The 27,202-nt window shown below is 60.0% G+C and overlaps 1 protein-coding gene and 1 long non-coding RNA gene across 2 annotated transcripts in view; one reads left to right on the plus strand and one right to left on the minus strand.

Annotated features, from left to right (window-relative positions):
* Positions 1–27,202, minus strand: part of SHANK2 (SH3 and multiple ankyrin repeat domains 2) — a 564,129-nt gene that overhangs the window by 4,664 nt on the left and 532,263 nt on the right. Inside the window, exons 19-25 of the mRNA XM_018043149.1 lie at positions 21,932–22,067; positions 21,271–21,351; positions 19,652–19,672; positions 14,295–14,425; positions 12,620–12,731; positions 11,828–11,848; positions 6,820–9,223 (exon numbers count right to left, since the gene is read on the minus strand). Coding sequence (XP_017898638.1) covers positions 6,820–9,223; positions 11,828–11,848; positions 12,620–12,731; positions 14,295–14,425; positions 19,652–19,672; positions 21,271–21,351; positions 21,932–22,067 — 2,906 coding nt within the window. The remainder of the gene's footprint in view (positions 1–6,819; positions 9,224–11,827; positions 11,849–12,619; positions 12,732–14,294; positions 14,426–19,651; positions 19,673–21,270; positions 21,352–21,931; positions 22,068–27,202) is intronic.
* Positions 14,433–17,275, plus strand: LOC106503759. The gene is made up of 2 exons (XR_001297473.2): positions 14,433–14,685; positions 16,571–17,275. It is a non-coding gene; the product is annotated as an uncharacterized LOC106503759 (long non-coding RNA).

The raw sequence follows: 27,202 nt of genomic DNA on the forward strand, positions 1-27,202 counted from the left end.
GAGCAGCTCCAGGCTCCCCCCACCCCCAACTCAGAACAAAAAAACGGGAGCCCTGCCGGACCAGGGCATCACAGGCAGGGAGCGCGAGTCCCCCTCACCCCCCGCCCCCAGACCCCAGTCATGGGGAGAGAGGTGTGCCGTGCACACGGCAAGGACTTAAGAAACCTGCAGATTCTGGGGCCTGGGTCGGACCGGAAGATGCACTGCAGTCCCCACTGAGGGGGCCTGTCTCCCCTCTGCCGGGGGAAGGCTCACTGAACTACCCTGACACTGGAGGGGCGTCCGAGCGGAGGTGGAGCAGCCTCCCCCAGAGGGACCTTCCAGGGACAGAGGGCCTTCTGTGCAGTGGGTGAGCATCTCACAGGAGCACGCCGCCTCCCGCGCCTGCGGCCCTGCCTGGGCCCACCTGCCAGGGCCGTCCTGTCCGGAGGCGGCCTTGCTCGCTGCTTTGTGAAGCGCTGCTGCTGCTGCTAAGTCGCTTCATTCATGTCTAAATCTGTGCGACCCCATAGACGGCAGCTCACCGGGCTCCCCCATCCCTGGGATTCTCCAGGCAAGAACACTGGAGTGGGCTGCCATTGCCTTCTCCAGGAGGCACATTGATCCCCCGGTGAGAGCAGCTCTTTAGGCCCAGGCCGCACTTACCCCTGGGTCTCTCTGAGCCAGAGGGTGGGCGTGAGCACCGCCCTCCCTTGGGAACAGCCCAGCGATTCCCAGGTAGCTGGGATGCGCTTTAGAAAGAGGGCTCTGCAGGCAGCCGTGTGCATCGTCAGAAGCAGACCCACAAGTGGGCAGTGAGGCCGGGGGACAGGACAGCACACCAGAGAGAAGGGGGCTCTGCACACAGCACTTACGTCTGTTCAGCACGACCCTCTTCTGTTACCACCCATCACGGGAGCAGACGGAAACGACAAGAGGGAATGGGTTGAGACAACACTGCAAAATTAATGACAATTTAAAAAAAAGCAGCTTCTCTCGATGGATGAGATGAAAGCAGAGGCCTGGACGCTAGGCCCTCTCTAGCTGCAGAGCGGGGTGGGCAATGTACACAGCTGCCCGGAGGAGAACCTCAGAGCGGCCTGACTCTGCGTGTTCAGCGGGGAAGCTCACACGTCTGCCCTGTGTGGCCGGGGGTGTGAGCACAGAGCGAGACCAGGACGGTGCTGAGAAGGGGACATCGGCCTCCCTGTGCGGGCCGGGGAGCTGGCTCCCTGCTGGTGCCCAGACCCAGGCTCCCGGCTGCCCTCTGTCTTCCTCAGCCTAGGAGGCAGTGATCCGCACGCCTGCTGAGGGAGGCCGTGCTTTGCGTCAAGTCCCCACTGAGGGTTGAGAGGCTAGCAGCTAATAAAGGGGGCGTCAGACCTGGCTCTGTGCTTGTGGCCTGCCCAAAGCCCCGTGGGACGTCGCTACGGAAAAGAGGAACCAGAGCGTTTGAGGCACTGCGTGCAGGTTGCCTGGGGCTGGTCCATCCTGCCCTCCTCCTCAGTGGCTTGATTTACTCTCAGTTAATCAGACGGGTATTATTCACTGGATCTCCTGGTTGCAGAGACTGTTTCGTTGCTAAGCAACCACTGGGTTCCCGGGTGGAACACACAAGAATCTGTTGCCCCGATTTAGAAACAGAGACACACACGCTCGCGCACACACGCCCTCTCTTGGATTATTACTCTCTATCCTGCCTCTTCAATCCAATCCATATGGAAACATGAGAATTAAAACAGAAATCAGGAGTTAATGACACACTCAGAGATGTGCTGTTATTTTATCAGTCAGCACAAGTTGGCTGGGGAAGGGCAAGCCAGTGCTCAGGGGCCTTTTCATCGTGTTTACAGATGTGGTTCGGCCCCTGGACAGTGGCTGGCTGTGGGCCGGAGGCTGCCCAGTGAGGCAGTCTCAGAGTTCTGAGCCCTCTTCACACAGCCTCCCCCGAGCATGCCCCACCGGCCCCCTGCATCCTATGTGGTTACTCTCGAGTTTGTGGGATGAATCCCTGTCGTGCGTGTAAAACGGCGCTTATTTCCAAACTGGTCTAAGTTCTGTCTTTATTAACATTTCTAAAGGTTGGGTCCTAAAAAGACTGGGAAGGTGGCCACGAGGGCCCCAGCAGGTCTGTGTCCTGGGCCTGGCCCGCATGGGGGTCCACCTGAAAACTGTGGAGTGAACTTGAGCAGTGCATGGATGTGGGCAGCTGGCGGCGCAGGTCAGGAAGTCACGTGACTTGGCCAGGCCAGCAGACGGAGCCGGACGTGGGGGCCACGAGGCTGCCTCGGGTTTAGCAGCCCCTCCGACACACCTGAGCAGGTCGGGAAGGCGCCCAGTCTTCGGGGGGCAGCGGCCACCCCCCGACACACGTCTGAGGGGTCCTGGCATCCAGGCTGGATTGTGGATGGCACTTGAAGGATAAGATGCTGCAGCCGGACCAGAACAGCCTCTGCGTACCGTGTGCAAGGAAACGCTGCAGCACGCGTTCACCTAATTACCCACAACTTCAGTCACTGACGCGCCCTTAACATTTCAATTGCTGCCGTGAAATGATAAAACCTCCGTGACGGCGCCGAGGTGATAAAAGTGCCACTAAGCGGCTTCCATTATCGAGTCAGTTCCGAAGTCTGTGCTCTGGGACCAGCTGGGCGGAGATAATTTTTTAACAACTCAAATTGATATATTTTGAAACCAAGAGGCTCTCAGGATGATACTGCTGAGAGCCCAGTGAGGAGCTGGAGGCGCCGGCTGGGCCAGGCAGTGGGTGTGGGTGCTCAGGGTGGGCACCCCCTGGGAACTGGGCAGTGCTGCCCCAACAGGCAGCCTGAACCCCACCTGCCCTGGGGGACCTGGAGCTCCATCGGTGCCTCCAGGAGGTGAAGGCCCGTCCCAGGTTCCTCCAGAGGACCCAGAAGAGTGAGGGGATCCAGAGGGGCTCCTGGAGGGTGGACCAATGCCACACCCCCGGATGAAAGCCAGTGGGGCCCCCTGCAAGCATCCACTCACGGCTCTGATCCTCCTCCCAACGGCCAGAGAACGAAACCCAAACCCCTGTTGACCTTCCGCTCCCACGGGAGTGTGGACCAAGCAGAGCTGTCTTGCTTTAAAAACATGATGGTCTCCTGGCTCAAGCCCCTGTGTTTTAGGTCAAAGTGCGTGTGTCAAACTCCCATCTGCCCATGGTCTGCTCCTGGGTTTACCTGCGTTATCGCGACCCACTGACCAAACAGCTGCTGGGTCAGCTTCACGAAACAAAGCCAGGTCGTGCCAAGCCTTTGCTTAAGTCCTCGAGGGCTGCCACCACTCAGACACAGCCCTTCCCCTCGGCACGCGAGATGCTCCGAGACCCTCCACGCAGCCCCTCCCTTGCACCCAGGTGGAGGATGCCTTCCGGCATCCTGGCCCCAGCGCCTGGAGGCTCTGCTCCCGGGTTTTTTTGCCCAGCTGTATCTCAGGTGGTTCAGATGCCACTTCCTTGAGGAGAGTCACCTCTACCCTGCCCGTGGTCGTGACCCGTCAGGACATCTTCGTCCCTTTGTGGTTAGTGCCGTGCACTTTGGGTTTGTCTTGTCATTTCATGTCTGCTCCCCCTTGAGAATGTAGCTCTTCAAAGGGGCAGAGACTTTGGCTGTTTCCTTGTTCAGCGAGGAGTCCTGAGGCCTGGCACACACAGGGTGATCAGCTCCTGAGGACCCAGGCCGCCTTGACTGTGGACCTGCAGAGAGCCCCTCGGGAGGTCACGGGGCTGGGCTGTGGCTCTGAGGCCAAAGGTGAGTGTCCCTCTGGCTTCTCAGCTCTGTGACTTGGAGGAGCTCATCCTGCACTCTGAAGTGAGGGGCATGTGCCTATGTGTCTGGAGTACCAAAGGGCTCCGAGAGCAGGCTGCCCGGGCTGGGAGGTCGTCCTCGGGATGTCGGCGCCTCTCTGGCCGCCCTGAGCTTGGCGCTGCTCAGAAGGGGGTGTGGGCCAGCACTGAGCCGGAGGGCGGCCGACTCCCCCAGAGACGACACTGGCCTGAGCAGAGCTCTGCTTCGGTCTTGGTGGATGCTTGGTCCAGAGACGAGATCCTTCCTGGGGAACTCAGCCTGGCGGCCAGGGGAGCCCTGTCTGCCTCCCCCCAGGGTGAGGGGGTGCTTCCAGACGAGGCCTGGGGAGAAGCAGCAGCTGTGCGGGAGTACAAGGGCAGCGGGGTGGTCCTCCTGGTCGTCATCCTGCCAGTGTGTCTGCAATCCAGATGGTGGCAGAACCCACGTCGTCCCTGATTTCTGGGGAGCCGCAGCGACTCACTCAGGGCTCAGGTTCGTCTTGGACCCCAGTGAGCAAGGGCCTGGGTGCTCAGAGTCTTCTTCCCGACCTGGGCCTGGACTGCGGAGCAAAGGAGGAACCACGGGCCAAAATAGGGCAAGTCCGCCCCTGGTCTCCGCCCTCGCAGCGGACAGACGCTCTGGGGCGGTCAGACCGTTTCTATGGAAACGCGTGTGCACCTCTGCTCCTCCATCGTTTGTTTCAAAGAGCGTGGCGGGTTTTCAGTTTTCCCTAGCAAAACTCATTTCTTTTCCCTCACTAGGAATTCCCTTCATCTAATTTGGTGCCTCATTTTGACCATGGTCGTGCACAGCTCTTAATTTTTAGATGCACTTAAAAGTAGGGATGAGACATCCAGGCAGATGCACCCTGGCTGGGAAGGTCCTGGGCTTTGGTGCCTGGCTGGCTGAAGCCCAGGCCTCTCAGTTTCTTGGTCCCACTCAGTGCAGCCCTTGGCAGTGAGCAGGAAGGAAGGGGCTACTGCCCCGCGAGAGGAGGGCAGTGTGCGGAGACACCTGGGGACTGCCCTGCAGGTTCTCAGTCATCAGATATGCACAGAAGACCTCCAGGCATCAACTGGACTCAAGGGGCTCCAGAGGCCTCAGGAGAGCCCTGCTCTGGTGAGCTCGGCCCTGCGGGCGTTAAGCTGGGTGACCCTCCTTCCAGGCTCATCCGTGGCTCCAGGAGAATAGAGAAGTAGAACCCTGAGGCAGCTCCCTGGGCTGAAGGTCTGCTACTGTGCCTTCCAGCTAAGGGCTCATGGCCAAGCGCTCTGCTCTCTGACCCCGGTTCTCCTGTCTGCACCCCGGGAAGGTGTTCACGCCCCGCCTCTGTCCTGCATCTGGGAGTGCGTAGATGTCAGTGACTGCTCATGCCATGTGGGCACTGGGTTATAAATAATAGAAAAGACTGTGGGGTCGACCACAGGCAGGGCCTGAACCCTTCATGTCCATCAGGACTCTACTAGCTGACCTCTGCCTTGAGGCCCCTCCCACCCAGGGATGCCTGCCGCTGAGACCCCTCTGCCATGAGCCCCGCGCAGCTCACCCAGCCAGGAGGGGCGGGGGAGACCAGCAGTCTGGACGCTGCTGAGAGAGGCCCCGGCCTCAGGGGGCAGTGCCCTGCAGAGCACGCTGCCTCCCCACGCCGCCTAGAGAAGATGCCTTCTACATCTTCCCGTACGGCAGATGTCACTGCGACGGAAGCACCGGTCAGAAGCCCAGCTCTGCCCACCACTGCCTGTGCCCGTGGACATGCTGCCCGCCTCTCGGAGTCTCCATCGTCCCTTCCGAGAAATAAGCATCACTACCACCTGCTCCCCAGCAGCTGTTAGAAACATTATTCACCACATCCAAGGGTTTTATCAAATGTGAAAGAGATAAAGCATCTTGATTGTTGTATTTTCACATAACCTAGCAACTAAAGGCGGTGCTGTTCCACGGCATTTCCTGGTGCCTCTCAAGTGTGTAAGACTCAAGTGTGTGCCTCTCAAGACGTGTGTGTCCACGCGTCTCCCAGAAGTGGGGACCCTGTGAGGACTCTGAATGCCATAGTTTAACAACGAGGGCCCCCTTGAAAACGGTGCTTGTCGGCATGCTTCTCTCTGGGGATGCCAGCTTGTCAGCACTCCGAGGACCGTGAACCAGCCCCGTGACCTGTTTGACCCACATCGAAAGAGAGCTGGGAAGTCACAGCTCTGGGGACCCCACTCTCCTGCGGGATTGCTGATGGATGGACTTGGGTGTTGGAGTCAAACGCCTTGTCCAGCAAGCGTGCAAAGAGTGACCTTGCTAGTTGCAACAGTGAAACCCTGGAATAAAGGCCAGCAGGAGGAAAGGAGAACGCCGCCTGGGGGACCCGGGAAGTCGTGTTTTAGGCGAGGGAAATAGAGCACAGAGAATGAGGGCGGGAAGCATGGGCTCGAGTTGGGGCCTGGCAGAGCCCCGAGGCTTGGGTCTGGGACCAGCTCCCCGTGTGCGTCCCCCGATCCAAGGAGGCAGGACCTCACGCTCTGCCCGACACTGTGGGCACCCACGTGGGCACGACTGCACGCTTTGCCATGACTCATGCTCTGCTCAGGGTGGGCTCTGGGGTCTTCATTCGGGGCAGTGGGTCCAGAACCGGCCCCTCTCCAGCCTCAGACCAGGGGGCTGGGGAGCAGAGCCCCCGACACACCCTTGATTGCACGCTGCCCACTGGCTGCCCACATGCCCCCCTGGATGGCGCGCCCCCTCCCCTGAAACCTCCTGGGGGGGGTTCCAGGATGGCCCTTCGGGGTTCTGGCGGATCTGGAGGATGTGGGAGGAGAGAGCAAGGCTCCTCCCTGGAAGCCACGGCGTGGACGGCTCGCGGGGCCGGGTCTCATGGCCCATCTCTGCGTGTGGGGGCCACGGCACTGAGTCCAGGCTGGGAGAAAGGCCGACGCGGCCGGCTCCGGGTGTGCCCTCCTGGCGTCTGCTTCGGGAGTGCCGCTGCTCCCCGGGGCGCTTCCTGGTCAGCGCTGGATGAGGAATGCCCGTCGCGGGCACTTACCTGGGGGCGAGGCCGGCAGGCTTGGTTCCCGGCGTCGGTTCCAGTCCTTCCCCTGGCTTTGCGGATTTCTCTCGGTTCATTTGCTGCAGGATTGAGTTTAACTCACTAATCACGTTCGCCTTTGGGCCTGAGAGAATCGGGCTTTTGACCTCCGAGACGTCCCCCCACAGCCTGGAGGTCCTTGGCTGGATGACCTTCGTGGGGCCAGGCTGGGCCCCGCCAGGCGGCGGCGGAGGTGCGGGTGGGGGGATCACAAAGCTGTCCACGTCCTCTTCCAGCAGCGCGTCGTGGTAGAGGGTGTTGCCTTTGTGGACTATGGGTTTCATTTTTGGCTTGGGAGGTACTGGGGGTTTGTCAACCATAAAGGCTTGCCCGTCTGCATAGACTGTGCAGGTGTCTGCATTCTCCCCGCCCTCGGAGGACAGGGTGGAGATGCTGGACACCGTGGAGATGGTGCTGGTCGTCTCGAGGTGGTGGTCGCTGCTGCTCCGGCTGTCCACCTCCTCGATCCCAGAGTCCGTGACGGCGTCAAAGCTTTCAGGGGGCGGCAGGAATGAGGCGGGCAGACAGTTTGAGAGACCAGCCGGCTTCTTACTGTCTGCGGAGTTGGTTGGCTGGCTGGAGTTCAAGGAAGGGGACTGGGAAGTGTCGTTTTTTTTCTGCTTGACCAGGTCTGAGAGAGCGGGGACAGAAGCAACCCGGTCATCGGGGATATCAAAACTATTGGCAAATTCCAGGGGAGGAGGCAATGGCTCTGTGAAAATAAAATCCTCGTCCAGGTCCACGGACGCCAGAGGCGGGGGAGGGATGCGGAACGGCAGGATCACCGCCTCCTCCATGGAGCCCGCCGCCACGATGGTCCTGCCAGGCGCGGTGGCGGGGGCGGCCGCGGGCTCGGGGCCTGCGGGGGTCGGGAAAGCACCTTCAGTTTCGGGGGCGCCTTCGGGCGCCTCGGATGGCGGATGGTCTGGCTGCGTTTCCAGGTCGGCTTTCTCGTCCTCTTCCTGCAAGAAGTCCTCCGGCCTGGCCGCGTCCACCGTGTGGACCATCAGCAGCCCGGCTGACTTCTGCTGGGACGCGTCCACGATGCTGCCGAGCACGCCCTTCTTGTCGTCCCTGCGCTCCTTGCCCGGGTCGGCCTCGTACTTGTTCTCTGTCTCCTGCCGCCGCAGGGGCCCCCGCCCGCTCTGCCTGCCGACCGGAGGGAAGCCCGCTTCCCCGCTGGGCCGCATTTTGGTGTCGATGTAGAGAGGCTTGTTGAGGTCAGCCTTGGGGGCCTCCCCTTTGGGGCCCTGCTGGGACTCCTTCAGGGCCCGGTCCCTCGCCGACAGCGCCAGGGCCAGCGGCGAGCTGGGGTCCAGCAGCCGCCCGGTGAGTGGATGCACGTAGTTCTCGGGGCCGGCAACGTTGCCGCTCCGGGGGGGCGCCGCGGGGCTGCCCTCTGGTGCCTTGGCTTGGCCCGGAGCGTTCGGCAGCCTGCCAGCCTCACCCTGAGCTCCGGCCTCACCCACACCCACAAAGTGGTTCTCAGGCTCCCGGGGTGCCGGTGACGACAGCGGCTCCGTGCCGTCCTCCTCGCCGAAGCCGCCCTCCTCGGGGAACTTGGAGGGGCGCGCCCGGGGGGCGGGTGGCCCGAGGCCCACGTCCTCGTCCCCCAGGTCCGTGGACAGGAAGGCCGGGGAGTTCCTCCGGGCCTCCAGCCGCTTCTCGCGGTCGCGGACGGCCCCGGCGATGGCGGCGGCGAAGGGGCTGCTGGCGGCCAGGCTGTCGTCCGGCCGCAGCTGGCCGGGCTGCTCCGAGGCCTGCGGGTCGGCCTCCACGCTGCTGCCCTGGCTGCTCTTGCCGCTGCTGCTGGTGGAGGGCTCCTTGACGATGATGGTGGGGATGGGGATGGAGCACGTCTTCTCGGGGCTGTCCTCCACGTTGGACTGCTTCACCAGCATGCCCTTCCGCCGGGCGGGCTTGGCCGGCACATACACGGCCTTGCTGGCGATCTTCCCCACCTCGGAGTAGGGGTTTTCGGGCATCTGGCCCCTCTTGCCGCGGAAGTTGGCCTGGGGGCCGGCGCCGCGACTGTAGAGGTCCTCGGAGTCCAGGGAGTAGCGGTCGACCTCCCGCCTGTGGTAGAGCCCCTTCTCCCGCACCATGGTGGCCACCGTGTCGGAGCGGGCGGCCGGGGACACCTTGGCGGCGGGGTTCTGGTTGAGCGCGGGCTTGATCGTCCCGTAGACTCGCGGAGTCGGGGACTTGGGGCAGTTGTAGGCGGTGGGGGAGGGGGGCGGTGGAGACGGGGGCACCGACTGTGGCGGGGGCGGGATGTCCTCGGAGGTGTCTGGCATGGACAGGCTTCTGGTGAACTTGAGCATCGGCGGGGCCAGAAACTGCCGCTCCTCCTCCGTTATCCCTACAAGCAGAAGACAGGCTTAGATTTACATCACGGCGAGGACAGCCCGCCCCGCGGCGCTCGGAGAGCGGTGTGACACGCTAAGTCTCCTCCAAACTCACAAGGAATCACGATGTACACTTGTTCACGGGACACAGCACACAAGCCACAATGTCGAGAGGTCACGTGGCCCGTTCCGAGCCAGACACAGGACAGGCACCGGGAGGCCCAGAGGGCATGCTGTTGGCTGCTGTCTGCGGGGTGTTCTGTCTGCCCCCCCGGGCCGTCCGCAACTTGGGAGTAGCGGCTGGAGGCCAGGAGGAATGCCTCGGCCTTCCTGTCCACGGACCTGGGGGACGAGGATGTGGGCATGGGGGCTGCAGGGCAGCGGTGTGATCCGGGGCGGTGAGGGTGTCCCACTCTTTGGGACTGCAGGTGTGTGTGTGTGTGTGTGTGTGTGTGTGTGTGTGTGTGTGTGTGTGTGTGTGTGTGTGTGTGTGTGTGTGTCTGTGTGTGTGTCTGTGTGTGTGTCTGTGTGTGTGTGTGTGTGTGTGTGTGTGTGTGTGTGCTGTGTGTGTGTGTGTGTGTCTGTGTGTGTCTGTCTGTGTGTGTGTGTCTGTGTGTGTGTGTGTCTGTGTGTGTGTGTGTCTGTGTGTCTGTGTGTGTGTGTGTCTGTGTGTGTCTGTGTGTGTCTGTGTGTGTGTGTGTCTGTGTGTGTGTGTCTGTGTGTGTGTGTCTGTGTGTGTGTGTGTGTGTGTCTGTGTGTGTGTGTGTCTGTGTCTGTGTCTGTGTGTGTGTCTGTGTCTGTGTGTGTCTGTGTGTGTGTGTCTGTGTGTGTGTGTGTGTCTGTGTGTGTCTGTGTGTGTGTGTGTCTGTGTGTCTGTGTGTGTGTGTCTGTGTGTGTGTCTGTGTGTGTGTGTGTCTGTGTGTGTGTGTGTGTGTCTGTGTGTGTGTCTGTGTGTGTGTCTGTGTGTGTGTGTGTGTGTGTGTGTCTGTGTGTGTGTGTCTGTGTGTGTGTGTCTGTGTGTGTGTCTGTGTGTGTGTGCTGTGTGTGTCTGTGTGTGTGTCTGTGTGTGTGTGTGTCTGTGTGTGTGTGTGTCTGTGTGTGTGTGTGTGTCTGTGTGTGTGTGTGTGTCTGTGTGTGTGTGTGTCTGTGTGTGTGTCTGTGTGTGTGTCTGTGTGTGTGTGTGTCTGTGTGTGGTGTGTCTGTGTGTGTGTCTGTGTGTGTGTGTCTGTGTGTGTGTGTGTGTGTCTGTGTGTGTGTGTGTCTGTGTCTGTGTCGTGTGTGTGTGTCTGTGTCGTGTGTGTGTCTGTGTGTGTGTGTGTGTGTGTGTCTGTGTGTGTGTGTGTGTCTGTGTGTGTGTCTGTGTGTGTGTGTGTGTCTGTGTGTGTGTGTGTGTGTGTGTCTGTGTGTGTGTGTGTCTGTGTGTGTGTGTGTGTGTGTCTGTGTGTGTGTGTGTCTGTGTGTCTGTGTGTGTGTGTGTCTGTGTGTGTGTGTGTGTGTCTGTGTGTGTGTGTGTCTGTGTGTGTGGTGTGTGTGTGTGTGTGTGTGTGTGTGTCTGTGTGTGTGTGTGTGTGTGTGTCTGTGTGTGTGTGTGTCTGTGTGTTGTGTGTCTGTGTGTGTGTGTTGTGTGTGTGTCTGTGTGTGTGTGTGGTCTGGTGTCTGTGTCTGTGTGTGTGTGTGTGTGTGTGGTGGGGGGCGGTGGGACGGGGCAGCTGGGATCAGGGGGCTTCTATTCCTCAGACCTGGCCAGGGTGCCCGGGGAGGCGCTCTAGGGTCTGGGACTGAGGCTGTGAAGCTGCCCATTGGAAGCGAGAGCAAAGGGCGCACCAGCTGCTTCACCGGCTGAGGGAGGCGGAAGGGGCCGTGATCCCTGGGGTGGCCTCGTCCACTCGACAGGGGCCCATTTTGTTGCCTGACTTATCTGAGCACCCCCAAGGGTCCTGGAGCTCCTGGGCCCCGAGGAGGATGGCTGGTCAGCCCTGAGCCTGTAACCAGGACCCAGGAGTAGCATCCCGAGTGAACACAGCCCCTCTGGGTCCTGAGACCCTCTGGGCTGGGCTGATGGGCCTGGCGGTTCACCATGGTTCCCACTCATCACGGTCCGACTGCATGACTCGGGGTCCATCATGAGGTCCCCACTCACGACTGGGCCGAATGAAGCCTGTGGGGCTGGGTGAGAGGGTCCTGGGGACCCGTGGGGGGGACAGCCATGTTGGGGCCCAGAGCTCCAGTGCACCCTTTAGAGGCGGGATCCCACGTGCTTTCTGACAGTTCAATATATAAAAAGCATCACCAGGATGCACTCTGGACCCGGGAAGCGGAACACGGATGTGGAGAGATGGGTACGCGGATCCTGATGGGGGGCCATGCAGGATTTTCAAAGCGGTAATGGAATGGAGAACTTCAAGAAGCTCCCAGGACAGACTCCGGTAGCTTATCCCAAAGGAAACTTCTGCTCAATAAGGGTATTCCAAATCTCACACGGCTCTTGGGAGGGCATCCTGGCGGGCAGGACGTGGCCCGTCGCCCCGTGTGCCTCCCAAGGAGTGATTTACGAATACGCCTTATGGAGGGAACCGTTACATTCACGCTACAGACTCCAAACGGTAAGGCTCACTCACCTGATAGAAAGATTCTGCTGTCTGACAGGAGGAAATCGATTGTTATTGACCAGTTCGAGAGCCAGGGCAGGAGGTGGCGTGCACGCCGTCCTGCGGGGCCCTGAGCTCCTCGGGGCGGGGGGGCTCTGAGGACCCGCAGACGCCACCTCCGCCGTCCCTCATCACTCAGGTCCTGCCTGCTGCGGCCCCCCTCAAACTAGCCACAGCGCCGCTGGCTGCAGCCCCCAGTGCTGGACATGCCCCGTGTCCGCAGGTGGCTGGAGGGCCTCTGGGAATTCACACGGCAGAGGCACAGCTGGACTGTCACACACAGGGGCTGGGTTTAGGGGGTTGAGTTGACCTCGCTCGGAACCGAGTCGGTAGGAATCGTGATGTCAACGAGATGGCATCAGTCCCCTCCCCCCGCAGTACTGTCCCCCAGGGAGCGAGAAACCGGCCCGGCCACCCCAAGCAGTGTGTCCATTGAGTGCACCCCAGAACGCGGCCGTGGCCGTTCCCGGGGGTGTGGGTCCACCCTGCCGGTCACTTACCACGTGGGGTAGGGGTGAGGGGATCCCAGAACCTCGCCTGCCTACCGCCATGCCCCGTCTGGACTGTGGACCCTCCCCCTGCTGCTATCATCATGGACACTTGGCTTGTGAGGTCGCAAGTCATCTTGGATTTGGACTCCAGAGGGTAGGGAAGTTTCAGAGGGTCAGGGGCTCCCGGGGTGAGACTCGGGGCCTGCCCTCCAGTGGGCAGGCGTGGGGTCGCCGAGGGCCCCACCGCTGTGGGCGTGGCCGTGCTGCTTACCTATTGACTTCTGCCTCCGCATCGTACCTCGAGGGAGGCCCAGGAACGGGCCCTTCGGGCTCCCGGGGACGGTGGGCGTCATCACGGCGATGCCCTGGCGTTCGTACACGGACTGCAAACCAGAAAGCCGAATGAGGCGTGGCTGACCAGCCCAGTCCGTGGCTGGCAGACACGGAGTGCTGGCCTTGGGGCCCTGCCACCTGGCCTCCCCCAGCTGTCCTGGGAGCACCCGCGCGTCCAGGACCCAGAAGGAGGCCCCCCTTGCCCTCAGAACCCTGGTGGGCCCTGCCCGGTGGAGCCAAGGTCTGCCTGACGTCGACTGAGCAAGAGCAGGGCCAAGACGCGTGTCCTGCAGGAAAGAGCATCCGGTGCTGGGCGGTGGGCATCGGACCCCGGCCACGTCCACCTCCAAGGGCAGCAGATGGCAGCAGCCGCGGTGGAGGGCCTGCCGAGTGCAGTGCAGAGCGATCGAGCGTGTGGGACCCTCGTAGGCCTTCTCCCCCGGCCCGGGAGGAGCCCGGCACGCCCTTCCTTTGTGCTGGGAGCTGATCCCCTGGCCAGCCCCCACCCCGCCTGCCACTTCTGGACTGCAAAGCCGAGGTTGCTGGCCAGCCCCCACCTGGAGGCATTGGAGGGTGACTCAGGGCACAGATGGTTAGAGCCCAAAGGACACCTGGGCGCGAGCTTTAAGGGGTCTGCTCCTCTGAGACCCTGCCTCACCAGGCTCTGGGCCTCCACCCTGCCAGCCCTGCTCTGTTGCTGGGTGCTGGGCTTGGAGTCTCTGGGACAGGGTGGGTGTGGGGCTACCATGAAGGGTAGTCGCCCCGGGAGTGCCTGAGATGGGGGGCAGCGTGAACACCCTGTTACCCTTAACGTATATCACAGAAAACCAGCACATCAAATTAACGACGCTCATGGGTGTTATTAAGAAAGGTGACAGAAAGCGCAAGTGTTAGTCGCTCAGTCGTGTCCGACTGTCTGCGACCCCATGGACTGTCGCCTGCCAGGCTCCGCTGTCCATGGGATTCTCCAGGCAAGAATACTGGAGAGGGTTGCCATGCCCTCCTCCAGGGAATTTTCCCAACCCAGGGATCGAACCCAGGTCTCCAGCATCACAGGCAGACTCTTTGCCATCTGAGGTGTGCCGGTTCGGCATTATTAAGGCAAGGTTAAACAGCGTGAGTCAGTCTGAAGCGGAGTCAGAGAAAACACTGAAATGTCACGGACAGTGCCCAGCTCTGGCCACAGGCTCGAAGCTGGGGGTGCAGACGGCGGTGTCTGGGGCCTGAGAGGGGCAGCCTGCTGGGCTCAGCTGGCGGCCTGTGGTCTCTGCCGCGGCCCAGGCAGGACTCGGGCCCTGGGACCCGTGGGGGCCTGAGACCTCGGAGAGGCAGGGTCCCCGGTGTGTGCTAGGACTCAGCTTGCCACGAGGGTGCGGTTGGGCTTCTTCCACCTGGAGGCTTGCTTTGCTCCAGGTGTCCCGTGGGAGGACCCTCAGTGCCAAGGGAGCGAGTCCACGGTGAGTGCAGTCCTCTGCGGCCGGTCTGCCCTGGACTGGGGTGCCCGCCTGGTGCGCTCAGATCAGGGCTCCCGGTGTGGAGGCCGGGGTGGGTGACCCGGCACTGCGCGGTCTGCCCGCACCCAGCTGCTGCCCCTCCCCGGCCCGGCCACTCACGTTCATGTCCGAGACGGAGGGGAAGCACCGGCTGGTGGGCCGCTGCTTGATGGTGGCTACCCTGGACTCCAGCGCCACGCTCTCGGCCGCCCGGGATGGCTTGGGGGCTGGGACGATCTCCTCGGGTTTATCTGCAACAGGAACAGGACCGTCAGGATGGGCATCAGTGACTGAGGCCCCAAAACACAATGGGGCAGGGGGCTGTTAGCAAAGTACCCACGTGCCTTTTGCGTTTGAAGAAAGCTTTTCTCGTGCAAGTGGTATGGAGCACGCATGCCTCAGCCACAAGCATGGATACCGACAGAACCCGGCACCCCGCCCCGCATGTGGACCGGAGGGAGAGGAGCCCCTCCCAACAGCAACGCAGCCCTCAAGGCCCTGGGACTTGAAGGTATTGCTTTGTTCACACTCGCGCTGTTCATTCGGGAGGTGGGAGCTAGGTCAACGTTGTGAATTTCTAAGAGCTCAGAGGTGCGGCTCCTCTCTAAATGCAGTTGCTAGGGTCTCAGGACCCAGCACCCAAGGATGGAGGCGACTGGGCAGTGTGGGTGTAGGCAGGGGTGGGGCTGGGGAGTGAAGATAGCTCCCCAACTCAGGAGCCAGTGGAAGTCTGAGCTTTGTTGAGTGTGTGTGGGGTCCCCCTCCCCCCAGAAGGTGGACCTTCTCAGTGGCTTGTGAATAAGCAAGTTGAAGATCAGTTATTAGTGATGCTTACAGCTTAAGAAATTATTTGAAAATGTAAATTTAAACTTTTTTTGGGGGGGGGGACCTGGCAACTGCACTCAGGCACCAGCGTCTGGAAGGGGACCCTGGTTTGCTGAGATGGGAGGCGCCCCTGGGGAGTGGGAAGCCAGTGTGAGGAGGGCCTGGTGGGACCCCGTGAGGTACCGCACTCTCCTCGCAGCCCCAGAGCGTTCTGTCTATGGCCTGAGGTCTTCTCTGAGCTGAACCCCAGCCCCTTCTGGGGTCCTGTGACGCCCCACGAAGCTCGTGCCATCAGAAAGGCCCAGGCTTCTGGGGTCTTGGCAGACTCCAAGCTGCGAGGGCAGCGTTGAGAGTCACAGGACTGGCACCCTGGTGCCCGGTTTAAGCTGCTGCTGCACCTGCCTTTAGCAGAGGCCGTCCAGGAGGAGCTCGGCCCCTGGAAGAGTTGCCCCAGACCCCAATAAGAGGGGCCCGCAGGGGCCAGCCCACCGCCAATAGGCAGGATGCTGGCTTCTTGGGACCACATCCTGGACCAGGGCCAGGGCCTCACAGTGCCAGCGCACCTGGCCCGCAAAGGCAGAGGGGTTCAGGCAGCGGCAGCATGGGGGGACCCCACTGATCTTGCCCTGGGACCTGCAGCTCTCCCAGCCTTTCCCCCATGGCTGTGAGGGACACAGTAAGTGTCCGTCCTTTGGGAGTCGGTCGGAAACACCCGTGTCCGGTGGGGAACCCCCAGCCGCGGTCACCGTGCTCTTGCCCGCCCGCGTTCCTGGGGCTGGGAACCCTCTTGCCTCGTGAGGCCCTGCGCCCACGCCTGTCCCAGGGGTGCACCTCCTCCGCGAAGCTGGCGCCCTCGGGCCTGGGCCGGGGTTCTCTCCGGGTGGGGCTCTCACTGTTGCTGCGCTGCACTCCCCCACCTCCTGCCCCTCTGGCTGCAGGACGCGGGGTCCTCAGGGGACCCCCTTGGCAGGCCTGTGATGACCGCAGGTCCCCCTGGCCCGTCCCCAGAATCCAGGCCCCTCACACTGGCTGCCGGCCTTGTTTCTGCTGGGGTGCAGCTCTTTCTCCAGGGATGGCGGGGTCAGGGCTGGCTCCCGTGCGGGCACATCTGTCCACGGGTCTGGCCATCTCCTTGGGCCCAGCCTCAGCTTCAGCCCATGCAGCTCAGGCACGCTGCCCTTCCCCCAGGGGAGGGGATGCCCCCATTAGGGCAAGGCCAAGTGGCTGCAGCCTGCAGGGCCTCCCATGGGGGCTCCAGAGCAGGACGGAGCTCCTGACGTAGTCAGAGTTACACAGCTGGGTCTTTGAGACCTCCTGTCCCTAGCAGGACCCCGCAAATCCATGTCTGAGGTTTGTCCAGCTCACAGGGCTGGTCCATCCCACTGAGCAGGCTGGCACGCGAGCCAGGATCCTCACAGGCCTGGACCAAGCCGGAGGACGCTGTGGTCTTGGGGTCCCAGGCGTGTGGCAGGCACTCCCAAAAGCCCTCAACGGTGGGTGTGAGCAGGGGAGGCAAAGGCGACCCTGGTGGGACTTCGGGGCGCCTTCATGCCGCTTATCATCTTAACAAGGCCCGGACTGTCCCGATCCTGCCGACCGAATAGCTGAGGAGTGGACGCCTTTCGTGCTGCTGGAACTCCAGGACCGGGGGGCGGAGCTTGCCAAGCCGTGGCCGAGAGAGGAAATCCGGGCTTGCCATCGGAACTGCCTGCCTGATCAGGCTGACTGAGAAGTCAGCATCGTGCTCACCACACCACCTCCGGAAGGGTGGTTTGGGGGTGTGTTTGGAGGTGTATCCCTGAAGTGGACAGTCCCGGCCTTTGTGTAAACCTTTGCCCTCTGGCCTCCATGTGCCCTACGCATTCTTTGGAGCCGGGACACACGAGAGCATCTTGTTCTGCGGGGGTTGTGTTGGGGGCTGTCATTGTTTCTCAGTGGGGGTGGGTTAGTGCGGTTTCTTCAGTTCAGATGCAGAGGGCAGGCCTCGTCTCAAGCCGGCGCGGCCCCCGCAGCGCAGGGCTTTTTCACTGGCACACGAAGGCTTTTCAGGAACGCTGCGAGACCAGGTTTTTGTTCCTGCTTCTAGGCTCACGAGGATTATTCTGCTTCGTTTGCACAAGCCTGGGATTGGGTCTCTGTCGGTGCTGAGATTAGTGAGTCCAGCCCTGAGGCCTTACAGTGAAGCACTCCGAGGCTGAAGGCCACCCTGACGACAAGGCTGGAAAAATGTCAAGTCTTCAGAAACAACCTAGGAATAAGCTGATGGAAACACCCTGGAAGTGACCCTGTATTTTAATTTTCTAAGCAAACATATGGCGTGGTGCCCACCGTCCACAGGCTGCACACTTCCTGGGTGGGGGGTGGATGTTAAGCATGGGGGGACAGGCCGCAGGCAGCCCCGTCTCTCTTGGGGACCAGAGCATGAGTGGGGTACTCCTCCCCCAGGCACAAGCACTGCCCCTTGCGCAGGCCGAGTCGCCCGCGTGCCCGAGCTCTCCTGCTGGGGAAGCCCCAGGTTGTTCAGCAGACGTCACTGGTGTGGTCTGCAGGAGGGAGGCGTCGAATCGAGGGATGGAATGACCCCCCCAAGTTGGGGCAAGGAGGGGACGCTGAGGCCAGGCTGACACTGTGCACCGGAGGCCGAGTCTCCCCCGGGGGAAACGGGGTGCCCACCCTCCGCAGACCACCCCCATCCTTGGACCCCCATCTGACCAGGGCCACGTTCTGGGCTGGATCCAGCACCCCCACTCCTCAGAACCATCGGGAGAGCGACCCCCACTGCTCCGGAAACGCCTGGTATGGCTGAGATTCAGACTCTTAGATCCTACGGCGATCCGGGCGGTCGCTTCACGAAATGCATCCTACTCTTGGGGACATCCTGGAAGCCTGTCCCTCCTTGTGACCTTGAACAGGGGGTCCTGCTGGCCCCCTGGGGGCTGCCAGCCTCTCCATGTCTCGGGTGAGAAGGCACCCACAGGGTCTCCTCCACAACACGGTTCCCGAGGAAGCTAAGCACTGACAGCACCAGATGGCACAGACCAGCCGCTCCTGGGGAAGCGGCAGCTGTCGGCCAGCCGCCCATCTCTTTAATCTTCCCAGGGGAGGCAGTGCGGGAGTGCCGGGGTGGGGCGGGGCACCCTGGCCCCCACAGGCCCAGAGGCAGCGGTGAAGCTGCTCCCTCCCCTCTGGCCCGGCTTCTGCTTGGAGCTGCCCCGGCCCAGTGTGGTCCTCACGGTGGTCCTGGCTCCCCCCACAGCGGCCACGCAGACAACCTCTGGGGACGGAGCAGGTCCTCAGGAGATTCCTCGGTGACTAAGTGGGGCATCAAGATCAAATTCAAATTCACTTTCAACTTTCTCCACTGTGCAAAGGAAGGTGGGCCCCTCTCCAGGAGTCCTGCCTGCCTCTGTGTGACTCTGCCCCGGCCCAGGCGGGCCACGCGGGCCACGTGTCTATACTTGTCCTCTTGTTGAAGTCCAGGGTGTTTGGCCACTGGAGGCCCTGGGGTGGGCGGGGCCAGGCCGCACGTGCCCCCCAGTCTGGGCCAGCCCGAGTCTGAGCTGCTCCTCCTGGCAGCAGCCTTCCCTGCCAGCCCGATGATGGCCACGGGGCTCCTGCAGCCCATGTGCGGGGCCTCTTCTGGAAGGCGCAGTGGGCAGAAACAGCAGTTCACGCTAGCTGGCCTTGGCCTTGGACCGAAGCGGGTTCAGAGGGTAAGGTGAGCCCAGGGAACTTCCTGTGCCCTGAGCATCTGCCCCACGGTCAAGAGGGTGATCGAGCCTGGAAAGCCCACTGGGAGTCTCCGAGCAGGGGGTGGGGGGTGGGGTGGAGGCCCAGGACTGCTGCAGAGAGAGGCTGTCGGGGTCTGCCTGCCTTGGGAGACTGTGGGTGAGGGAGGTGCATCCTGGTGCTCCCTGACCCGAGACCCCAGATGCGGTCCCTCCGGACTCCAAGGACCACCCCCCACCCCCACCGTCTTGGTGTTGTGTCTTGGTGGCAGTGTCCGGGCCTGCGAGAGGGTCCCTTCCTTCCTTTGCACTGGCAAGTCTCCAGCGACCAGGTGAGAAACACCCCGCCCGTGGGGACTGATGGCGAGGGGCACGTCCACGGGGGCCTGGCTGCTGAGGGCAGGAGGGGCTGCTCACAGAGCGGAGGCTGGGTCCTCTGCACCACTGCCAGCCGGGGGCAGGGATCGGTGTGGCCTGGCAGTGCCCCTCCCCTCCAGTTCCAGGGTAGCCTTCCTGCCCATGGAGAGTGAGCTCCCTGGAAAGCAGGCGTTTTCTGGGCGTTAAGGGGCAGCGGTCCCTGCCCACGGCAAAGGGCAGTCAGCGATCCACTTGCCAGGGACCCTGCTAGCCCGCACCCGGACCACCAGCCCGCAGGAAGGCCTCCCAGTCCCGACCCAGGCAGGCCCCGCTGGACGACGGGGGACACGTGGATGACATGGACACGACTCGGGGAGACGCAGACACGCTGGGCGACCACAGACGGGGAGAGGCGGGGCAGACGTCACACTGAGACGGGACGCGTCCCGGGCTGGGCCTCCCCCGGAGCACCCCGAGCAGGGACAAGACAGTACAGGCAGTACAGGTCTCGACACACTCTGGACGTCGAGTGAGGGCCACAGGGTGGCGGTGGGGCTCGCCCCTTACCCTTCTTCTTCCGGACGGAGGCTTGCAAACAGAAAGGGGAGTGTGAGTCCCAGGGTGGCGGGGGTGGGGGCAGCGATTCCCGGGGCCCAGGTCGGGCTCCCTCGCTGAGGGCCTGACGACCGCCCACCCCACCATGGGGGCCTGTGGTCCGAGGCAGATGCAGGCGGGTGAGGGGGCGCGGTCCACTCTCCTGGGACCTGGGGGCCTGCCCTGTCTGCAGAGGTCAAGGGGGTCTCCTCTCACAGCTCCTGCCCACCCTGCTGCAGTGGGTGTCAGATGCTGACCGCTCTCAGGAAGGACCCTCAGCCCTGGGCTGACGCAGCTGGAGCCCCCTGAGAGGCGACCTGCCTGTGGGTCCTCCTGGGGGAGCCCTCGTGGCAAACGCCACCCGGCTTTAGGGAAGCTCACGTGGACAGTGACACTGCTGTCCCTCTAGGGGGGGTAGGCCAGGCCTGGGGTGCAGGGGGTAGTTTCTGGAGAGTCTTGTTTGGACAGACAAGGTGTGGTCCAGAAGGGGCTGGAGGAAGGGGGCTCTGGCGGGGCTGGGAGGCCCCACGGCAGGGCTGTTGGTTTCTAGAACACCTAGGCCTTCAACCCAGCTGCAGGTCTAACCCCAGGATGCGGCGATGGGCAAGGGGTGCTCAGCGGGGCCGGCCTGGGCCCCAGGAGGCCCTGACAGAGGAGCCGCAAAGGGGGAGAGGCCGCTGTGTCCTTCTTCTGGATGAAAGGGCCCAAGTGTCTCCCCCTTAAGGCTGGGGCCCGGTCAGAGCCCCCGGAGACTCCCAGACCAGCGAGGGTGCTCAGACCTCACCCCGTGGACGGCTGGGCCTGCGGGGGTGGGCTCCCGGGCTCAGGGCTGGTTTAGTGCTCCTGGAACCTGCCCTGTGCCAAGTCACAGATGCTACCCTTCTTCCCTGCCCGCCAAGCCCTCTCAGCCAAGTGAGCTTTCAGCCCCTGGCTGCTCCTGCGTGGTCAGAGCAGCCTCCTCGGGGACGTGTCCATGAGCCATGGTCCCTGACCCGAGGGGGATCCCTGACCCTCCAGGATGGTAGCTCGCCAGCACCGGGTGCCACCCTCGTCATGAGCCACACAACCGCTAGGCCCAGGGCCCTTGTGGCTCTGTGCGCCCTCCCCAGGCCATGCCCTGGGGCCCAGCAGACACAGCCCTCTGTCCCTTCTGGTCCTCTTGAGAAGGCCCCAGCAAGCCCTGTCCCCTGGCCTGCAGCTCGCCAGCCCACTGCTGTCTGCACCCGCCCCTGGGGCCACGGCCTTCTGGATCGAGCCACGCGTGAGAGGAAAGATCTCGCGGGCACCCTAGACTGCAGAGGTCTGCTTACCTTTATCCACTAGTGAGAGGCCCAAAAATTCAAAACAAAACAATGTTAGACGAACCAAGAGAGAGGAGGCCCAATGGCGAAGCTCCCCCGAGCCCAGGAAAGACGCAGGGGGCCAGCGCGGGAGACCGCACTCAGGGAGGCTTCCTGACATCCTCCCGGGCGCTGGGGCCGGGAGAGGGGCAAGCGGGCAAGCGGGGGGACCATGCACAGGCTGGGGCTCTGCGAGGCCAGCCCGTGGGCACGCTGGGCGCTGCGCCAGGGTAGGCTGGAGCCGGCACTTACCGAGCTCCTCCAGCTCCGAGGTCATGGACTTGGAGCGCAGGGTGAGGGCCGTGGTCGGAGCTCGCTTTGGAGGCGGAGGAGCTGGGGGGGGGGCGGGCAGGAGAGATGGAGGTGAGAGCCTGGCCCCGGGATGCTGCCCTCGCTCGCCCTTCCTGAAGGGTCAGGAGGGCCCTGACCTGCTGGGACAGCTCAGACGGGCCTCGCCCCGGGGAGAGGAGCCGGCGGTAGTCACAGAAAGTGCTGGAAGTTCTCACACGTGCCTCCAGCCTCCTAAGGGGGTGCGTCTGGCCTGCTCCTGGCCGCCCTCTGTAGACCTCACTCAGGCCTGGTGTCCCCCAGCTGTGGCTGCTCTTGGGGAGGCGGGGTGGGCCCTCGGACCTCTGCCTTCCCCGGGCCCAGGCTGTGAGCTGCTGCAGTGGCCGATGCAAGTGTCTGGAGTGGGAGCCCCAGGCCCCCGTCTGCTGAGCACAGCCGGGCCTGAGGCCGGGGCGGCCCTGACCTCCTAAGCATCTTTCCTACTGGTTTCCTGCTCTCAGTGGGGGACTGGGAGCCCCACGGAGGGCGAGCGATGGGGCCCATGAGGCAGGAGGCAGGGAGACGGCCCCCCGCCCCGCTCCTCGCGTCCCTTGGGCAGGCTGGGGGCAGGGGCGGGGGCGGGCACCTTTCTTCCGGGCGGTGTCATCCGGGTCCAGACTCCTGGTCACCGTGACCACCTTGAGGACCAGGTGGTTCCCTCCCTGGCGGATCATGGTCACGACCTGCCGGTGGCCGACCTTGACGACGTTCTCATTGTTCACCTGTGGGGAGAGGAGGCGGGCGGTGAGCACAGGGGAGCACGGCACCCGGCGGAGGGGTCGCACGCGGGTGGGCCCCGTGGGAGCAAAAGAGGTCCTTGGAGAAACCAGGAGGCTGAGGCCGGGCCTCCAGCCGGGCGCCAGCCAGGGCTGCTTCCCGGGAGTGAATGTCCCCGCAGCTGCTGGGGGACAGGACTACCTCCTGGGTGGCCTGAGCCTTGGAGGCGTCCACCCGGGCAGCCCCAGGAGCAGCTGCTGGGCGGCCCGCTTTGCGCTGAAGGCCAGCACAGGCTCCCTGCGTGGCAGGCCTTCCAACTGCATGGTTAGGAGGGAACGCGACACTTGGCTGCCTCGTCCCTCGCCCGGACACCCCCATTCCCTCCTTCCTCCTCTCTGGTCCAGAGGCCAGAAAAAACAGGAAGCTTGGCTGGGGAGGCGCTAAGGCTGATGGCTCACTCTGTTACTCGGAGGGACAGCCGCTCCTGGGACCCTGACCCGAGGGTCACCAGGACCACCTCGGCCGAGGCGCCGTCCATCAGAGCCCCCTCGGCCGGGAGCTCCTGGTGCTGTCACAGACTGTTCGTGCCCTCTGACCCCCATCCATCCCTACTGGGATAGCGTTCATGGCACGAAGGCACACAGGACCCCAACGACGTCCGGTGGGCCGGTAAGGCCTGAGCCCCCCGCCCTCCACCTCTCCCGAGCCTACCGCTCTCCACTTCTCCCGAGCCCACCGCCCTCCACCTCTCCGGGGCCGCCCACCACCGAGAGGAATGCGGGCCTGGCTCAGCGGGGGGCCGAGCTGCTCCTGAGCTACCTCCCCTGATCACCAGGGCTCCACAGCTCCAGCCCGGCCCCCTCCCTCACGCCCCCGGCACCGACACGCCGCCCAGGTGGGCTCTGTCCCCTGCTACCCCCTCCTCCACAGCTCCTGGTGTGAGCACTGGGCATGGAGGGTGAAGCCTGTGACCACTCTGAGCACTGCCCAGGTGATCGAGGAATAAGAAGCACCCAACACCCCGTGCCCCCTGCGACTGCCTGGCCCCGTTCTGCTCTACTTCTCGGCCTGCTGTGGATTCCTTAAACGCGGTCAGTGCAGCGGAGCCACAGGTTCACCAGCGCAGTGTGTCTCTGCAGATACAACAGGCACCCTAGGTGTCTTTACCATCTGAGCCACCACGGAATCTGCAGAAACACACTGGATGGGCTCAACAGCAGCATGGATATGACAGAGAAAAGAGTGAACTTCAAGACAGAAATAGAGTTTATCCAATATGAAGAGAGAGGAGATTTTCAAAAGTGAACACAGTGTTAAGGACTTGTGGGACAACATCAGCAGGCCTAAGATGATGAGAATCAGAGGCCCAGAAGGGGAGAAGTCACAAGTCCTAGGAGAGGGAGAACGAGAAAAAACGATGGCTTAAAAGTTCCCCAACTGGGTGAAGGACATTAATACAGATTCAAGAAGCCCAGTGACTCCCAAAAAGGATAAATATAAAGAAAAGTCAGGCCTAGGCACATTACAGTCAATCTGCTAAAAGCTAAAGATAACATGAAATCTTATTAAAGCAGGCAGAGGAGGGCACATTGCTTACACAGGAACTGTGTGGACCTCACATCGGAAACTATAGAGACAAGAAGAGCCTGGAACAACATTTTAAACCTGTAAAAAAATAACTGTCAACCTAGAATTCTGTAACCACTTGAAAATACAAAGAACGGAGGCAAAATAAAGACCGTTGTAAATAAATGATAAGTTATTGCCAGAGAAGTTGTTGCCAGCAGGCTTGCACTACAAACAAGGTTAGGGAAGTTATCTAAGCTGGAGGAAAAGGACGATGAACCTTCAGAAGGCATGAAGATGCCAGAAATGATAAATGCCGGGCAAAACAGGAAAGATGATTCTACCCTGATTAAACAGATACGACTGTTTTCGGCAGAAATGATACTGTCCTGTGGGTTTTCTAATGTGGGTAAATGTACGTGGGACAGCTGCAGTGGGCCCGAGGCAGATACATCTATAAGGTTGTCAAGTTTCTTATGCTTTCTGTGAAGTGTGCACCATGAACTCTGAGCGGATGGAAACAGTTAAGGATGTACACTGCCATCCTGGAGCCACCACTTAAGACAGTGGAAAGAGAGAGCTAAAAGCAGATAAAACGGAGTTTTAAAAGTAGTCAAATAGTCCAAAATAAAGCGGGAAAGGGAGAAGAGAGGAGAGCTGAAGGGAAGCAGAGAAGAGAGGAGAGCTGAAGGGAAGCAGAAGGCAAGCCGGGATGCCTATGCAGAACAGCATCAGAAATTAATGTGATGAGACTCCAGGTAAAAAGCAGACATTGTTTAAAAACAAACAAACACACACTATGAAAAAGAAGGGCCCAAATATGCTGTCGGCGCACTCAACACAGATTGAAGGGAAATAAATGGAAAACAATTCCCATAGATGGAGTGGCTATGTTACTATCTCACAAAGTAGACTTCATCCACTTTGAAAAGTGTTTTGGCAACTCCTCAAAAAGTTAAACATAGAGCTTATGATACGATCCAGAAACTCCAGGCCTTGTATATGCCCAAGAGAACTGAAAACACAATCACACAGGTACCTGTACACAGAAGTTCATAACCGCATTATTCACAGCAGCCAAATGGGCTGGAGGAATGCGCCCCTCAGTGGGCAAGAGAGTCCTCTTTGGAGTGACACAGCGTTCCCAAATTAGGCTGGCGATGATGGCTGCACAACTCTGAATATGCTAAAATCCACTGGACTGTGTAATTCAAGAGGTTGAAATTTTATGGTATTGTAATTTATATATCAACAAAGCTGGGAAAAAAACAGACGTAAGGAAAAAAGCATTTCCAGAAATAAAGACGGACAGTTCCTAATGATACAAGGGGTCATTCACAAGGAGGACGTAACAGGCATAAGCGTTTATGCACCTAGTAACAGAGCCTCAGTGTGCTGCTGCTGCTGCTGAGTCACGTCAGTCGTGTCTGACTCTGCGCGACCCCATAGACGGCAGCCCACCAGGCTCCCCTGTCCCTGGGATTCTCCAGGCAAGAACACTGGAGTGGGCTGCCATTGCCTTCTCCAATGCATGAAAGTGAAAAGTGAAAGTGAAGTTGCTCAGTCATGTCCGACTCCTAGCGACCCCATGGACTGCAGCCTACCAGGCTCCTCTGTCCATGGGATTTTCCAGGCAAGAGTACTGGAGTGGGTGCCATTGCCCTCTCTGCTCAGCATAATGAAGCCCAATTTGACAGAATTAAAGAAACAGGCAGCTCTTCAAACATAGTAGGAAACTTTAATACCCTTTTCTCAAACTGATGAAACAGACAAAAACGTTTAAAAAGACTGCCCCCCACACCCAGATAGAGAACCCTGGGAGATATTTTCTTGGTCCAGGCTTTCCAGACTTTACTGATGTGCCTTGGTGGGAGTCTGTTTTCATCTCTCATACTGGGTACTCACAAATCCCTTTCCATCAGGAACTCGCACCCCTCCATTCTAGAACGTTTCCTTCAATTATTTCCCGAACATTTCTTTCATTTTCTCTTTGAGGTACCTTTATTTAGCACACACTGGACCTTCTAAATTATCTTTCCAGCTTTCCACGTCTTTCTCTTTCTGGAAGATTCTTTTTCAATTTATTTTTCAATCTATCAAAATGTTCATATCCGCTATATTTTTTAATTTCAAGAGCTCTTTTGTTCTCTGTTACTTTATAAAAGAGCATTTTGTTCTTAAAAGATGCAATATCTTTTATCCCACTGATCATATTAAGAATGTCTTTTCATGATCTTATTCTCCTTGCAGAATCTGTTTCCTTTTTCTCTTCGCTTCACAATGTATTTGTTTTGGGCTTCGTCTTTCACATTTCACCAACGTCTGGTGCTCCTTGACAGGAAACTCATATTTAAGGGTACCCCCACCCCCCCGCCAAAGACCTGACTTCTATCCTGGCCAGTTACTTTGTGAATCCTGACAAACTGATCCTAAACTTTACATGAAAAGGCAAAAGACCCAAAATAGCTAATGCAGTGCTGAAGAAGCACAAAGTCAGGTGCCTGACATTGCCTGACTTCAAGTCTTACTATAAAACTTCACCAGTCAAGTACTGGTCAAAGAACAGACAAATAGATCCGTGGAATAGAATAGAGAGCCCAGAAATAGACCCACACAAATATAGTAACTGATCTTTGACAAAGGCGCAAAGGCAATTCAGTGGACAAAAGATCGTCTTTTCAACAATGGTGCTGGAACAATGGGACCCCCACATGCAAAAAAAGAAAAAAAAAATCTAGACACAGACCTTACCTTACACCTTTCACAAAAATTAACCTCAAAAGTGTCACAGACCTAAACGTAAAACACAAAAATCATAAAACTTCTGGAAAATAACGTAAAAGAAAATCTAGGCGACCTTGAACTTAGCAACGACTTCTTAGATAAGACACTGAAAGCGCTATCCGTGAAAGGAAGAATTGATAAACAAGATCTCATTAAAATGAAAAACTGCAAAACACACTGGGAAGAGAGGAAGGCAAACCACCAACGGGGAGGGAATTTTTGCAAAACACACGTCAGATAAAGGACCAGCGTCCAAATACACAAGGAACTCTTAGAGAACCCAAATAAAAACCAGGCAAAATATCCGGACACCTCTCCACAGAAGATACACAGATGGTCAATATCGTATGTCACTGCCTGTCGCTCAGTTGTGTCCGACTCCTTGCGACCCCACGGACTGCAGCCTGCCAGGCTCCTCAGTCCATGGGATTCTCCAGGCAAGAACACTGGAGTGGGCTGCCATTTCCTTCTCCAATCATACGTCATTAGGGAAATGCAAATTGAAACAACCATGAGATACCAGTATACACCTGCTTGAATGGCCAAAGTCCACTGATACCACCAAATACTGGCAAGGATGTGAAGGAACAGGAACTCTCTCTCATTGCTGGTCTAAGTGCTAAAAGGTACAGCCATTCGGTAGACAGTTCGGCGGTGATTTAGAAAATCAAACATATCATTACCGTATGACCCAGCAGTCAGGCTCCTTGGTGACCAGTCACCCAAATAAGCTGAAGTTCCTGCCCACACAAGACCCTGGACGTGGGCATTTACAGCAGCTTTATTCACA

The sequence above is a fragment of the Capra hircus genome, chromosome 29 (genome assembly GCF_001704415.2).
Source record: "Capra hircus breed San Clemente chromosome 29, ASM170441v1, whole genome shotgun sequence".
In the NCBI taxonomy this organism is placed as follows: domain Eukaryota; kingdom Metazoa; phylum Chordata; class Mammalia; order Artiodactyla; family Bovidae; genus Capra; species Capra hircus.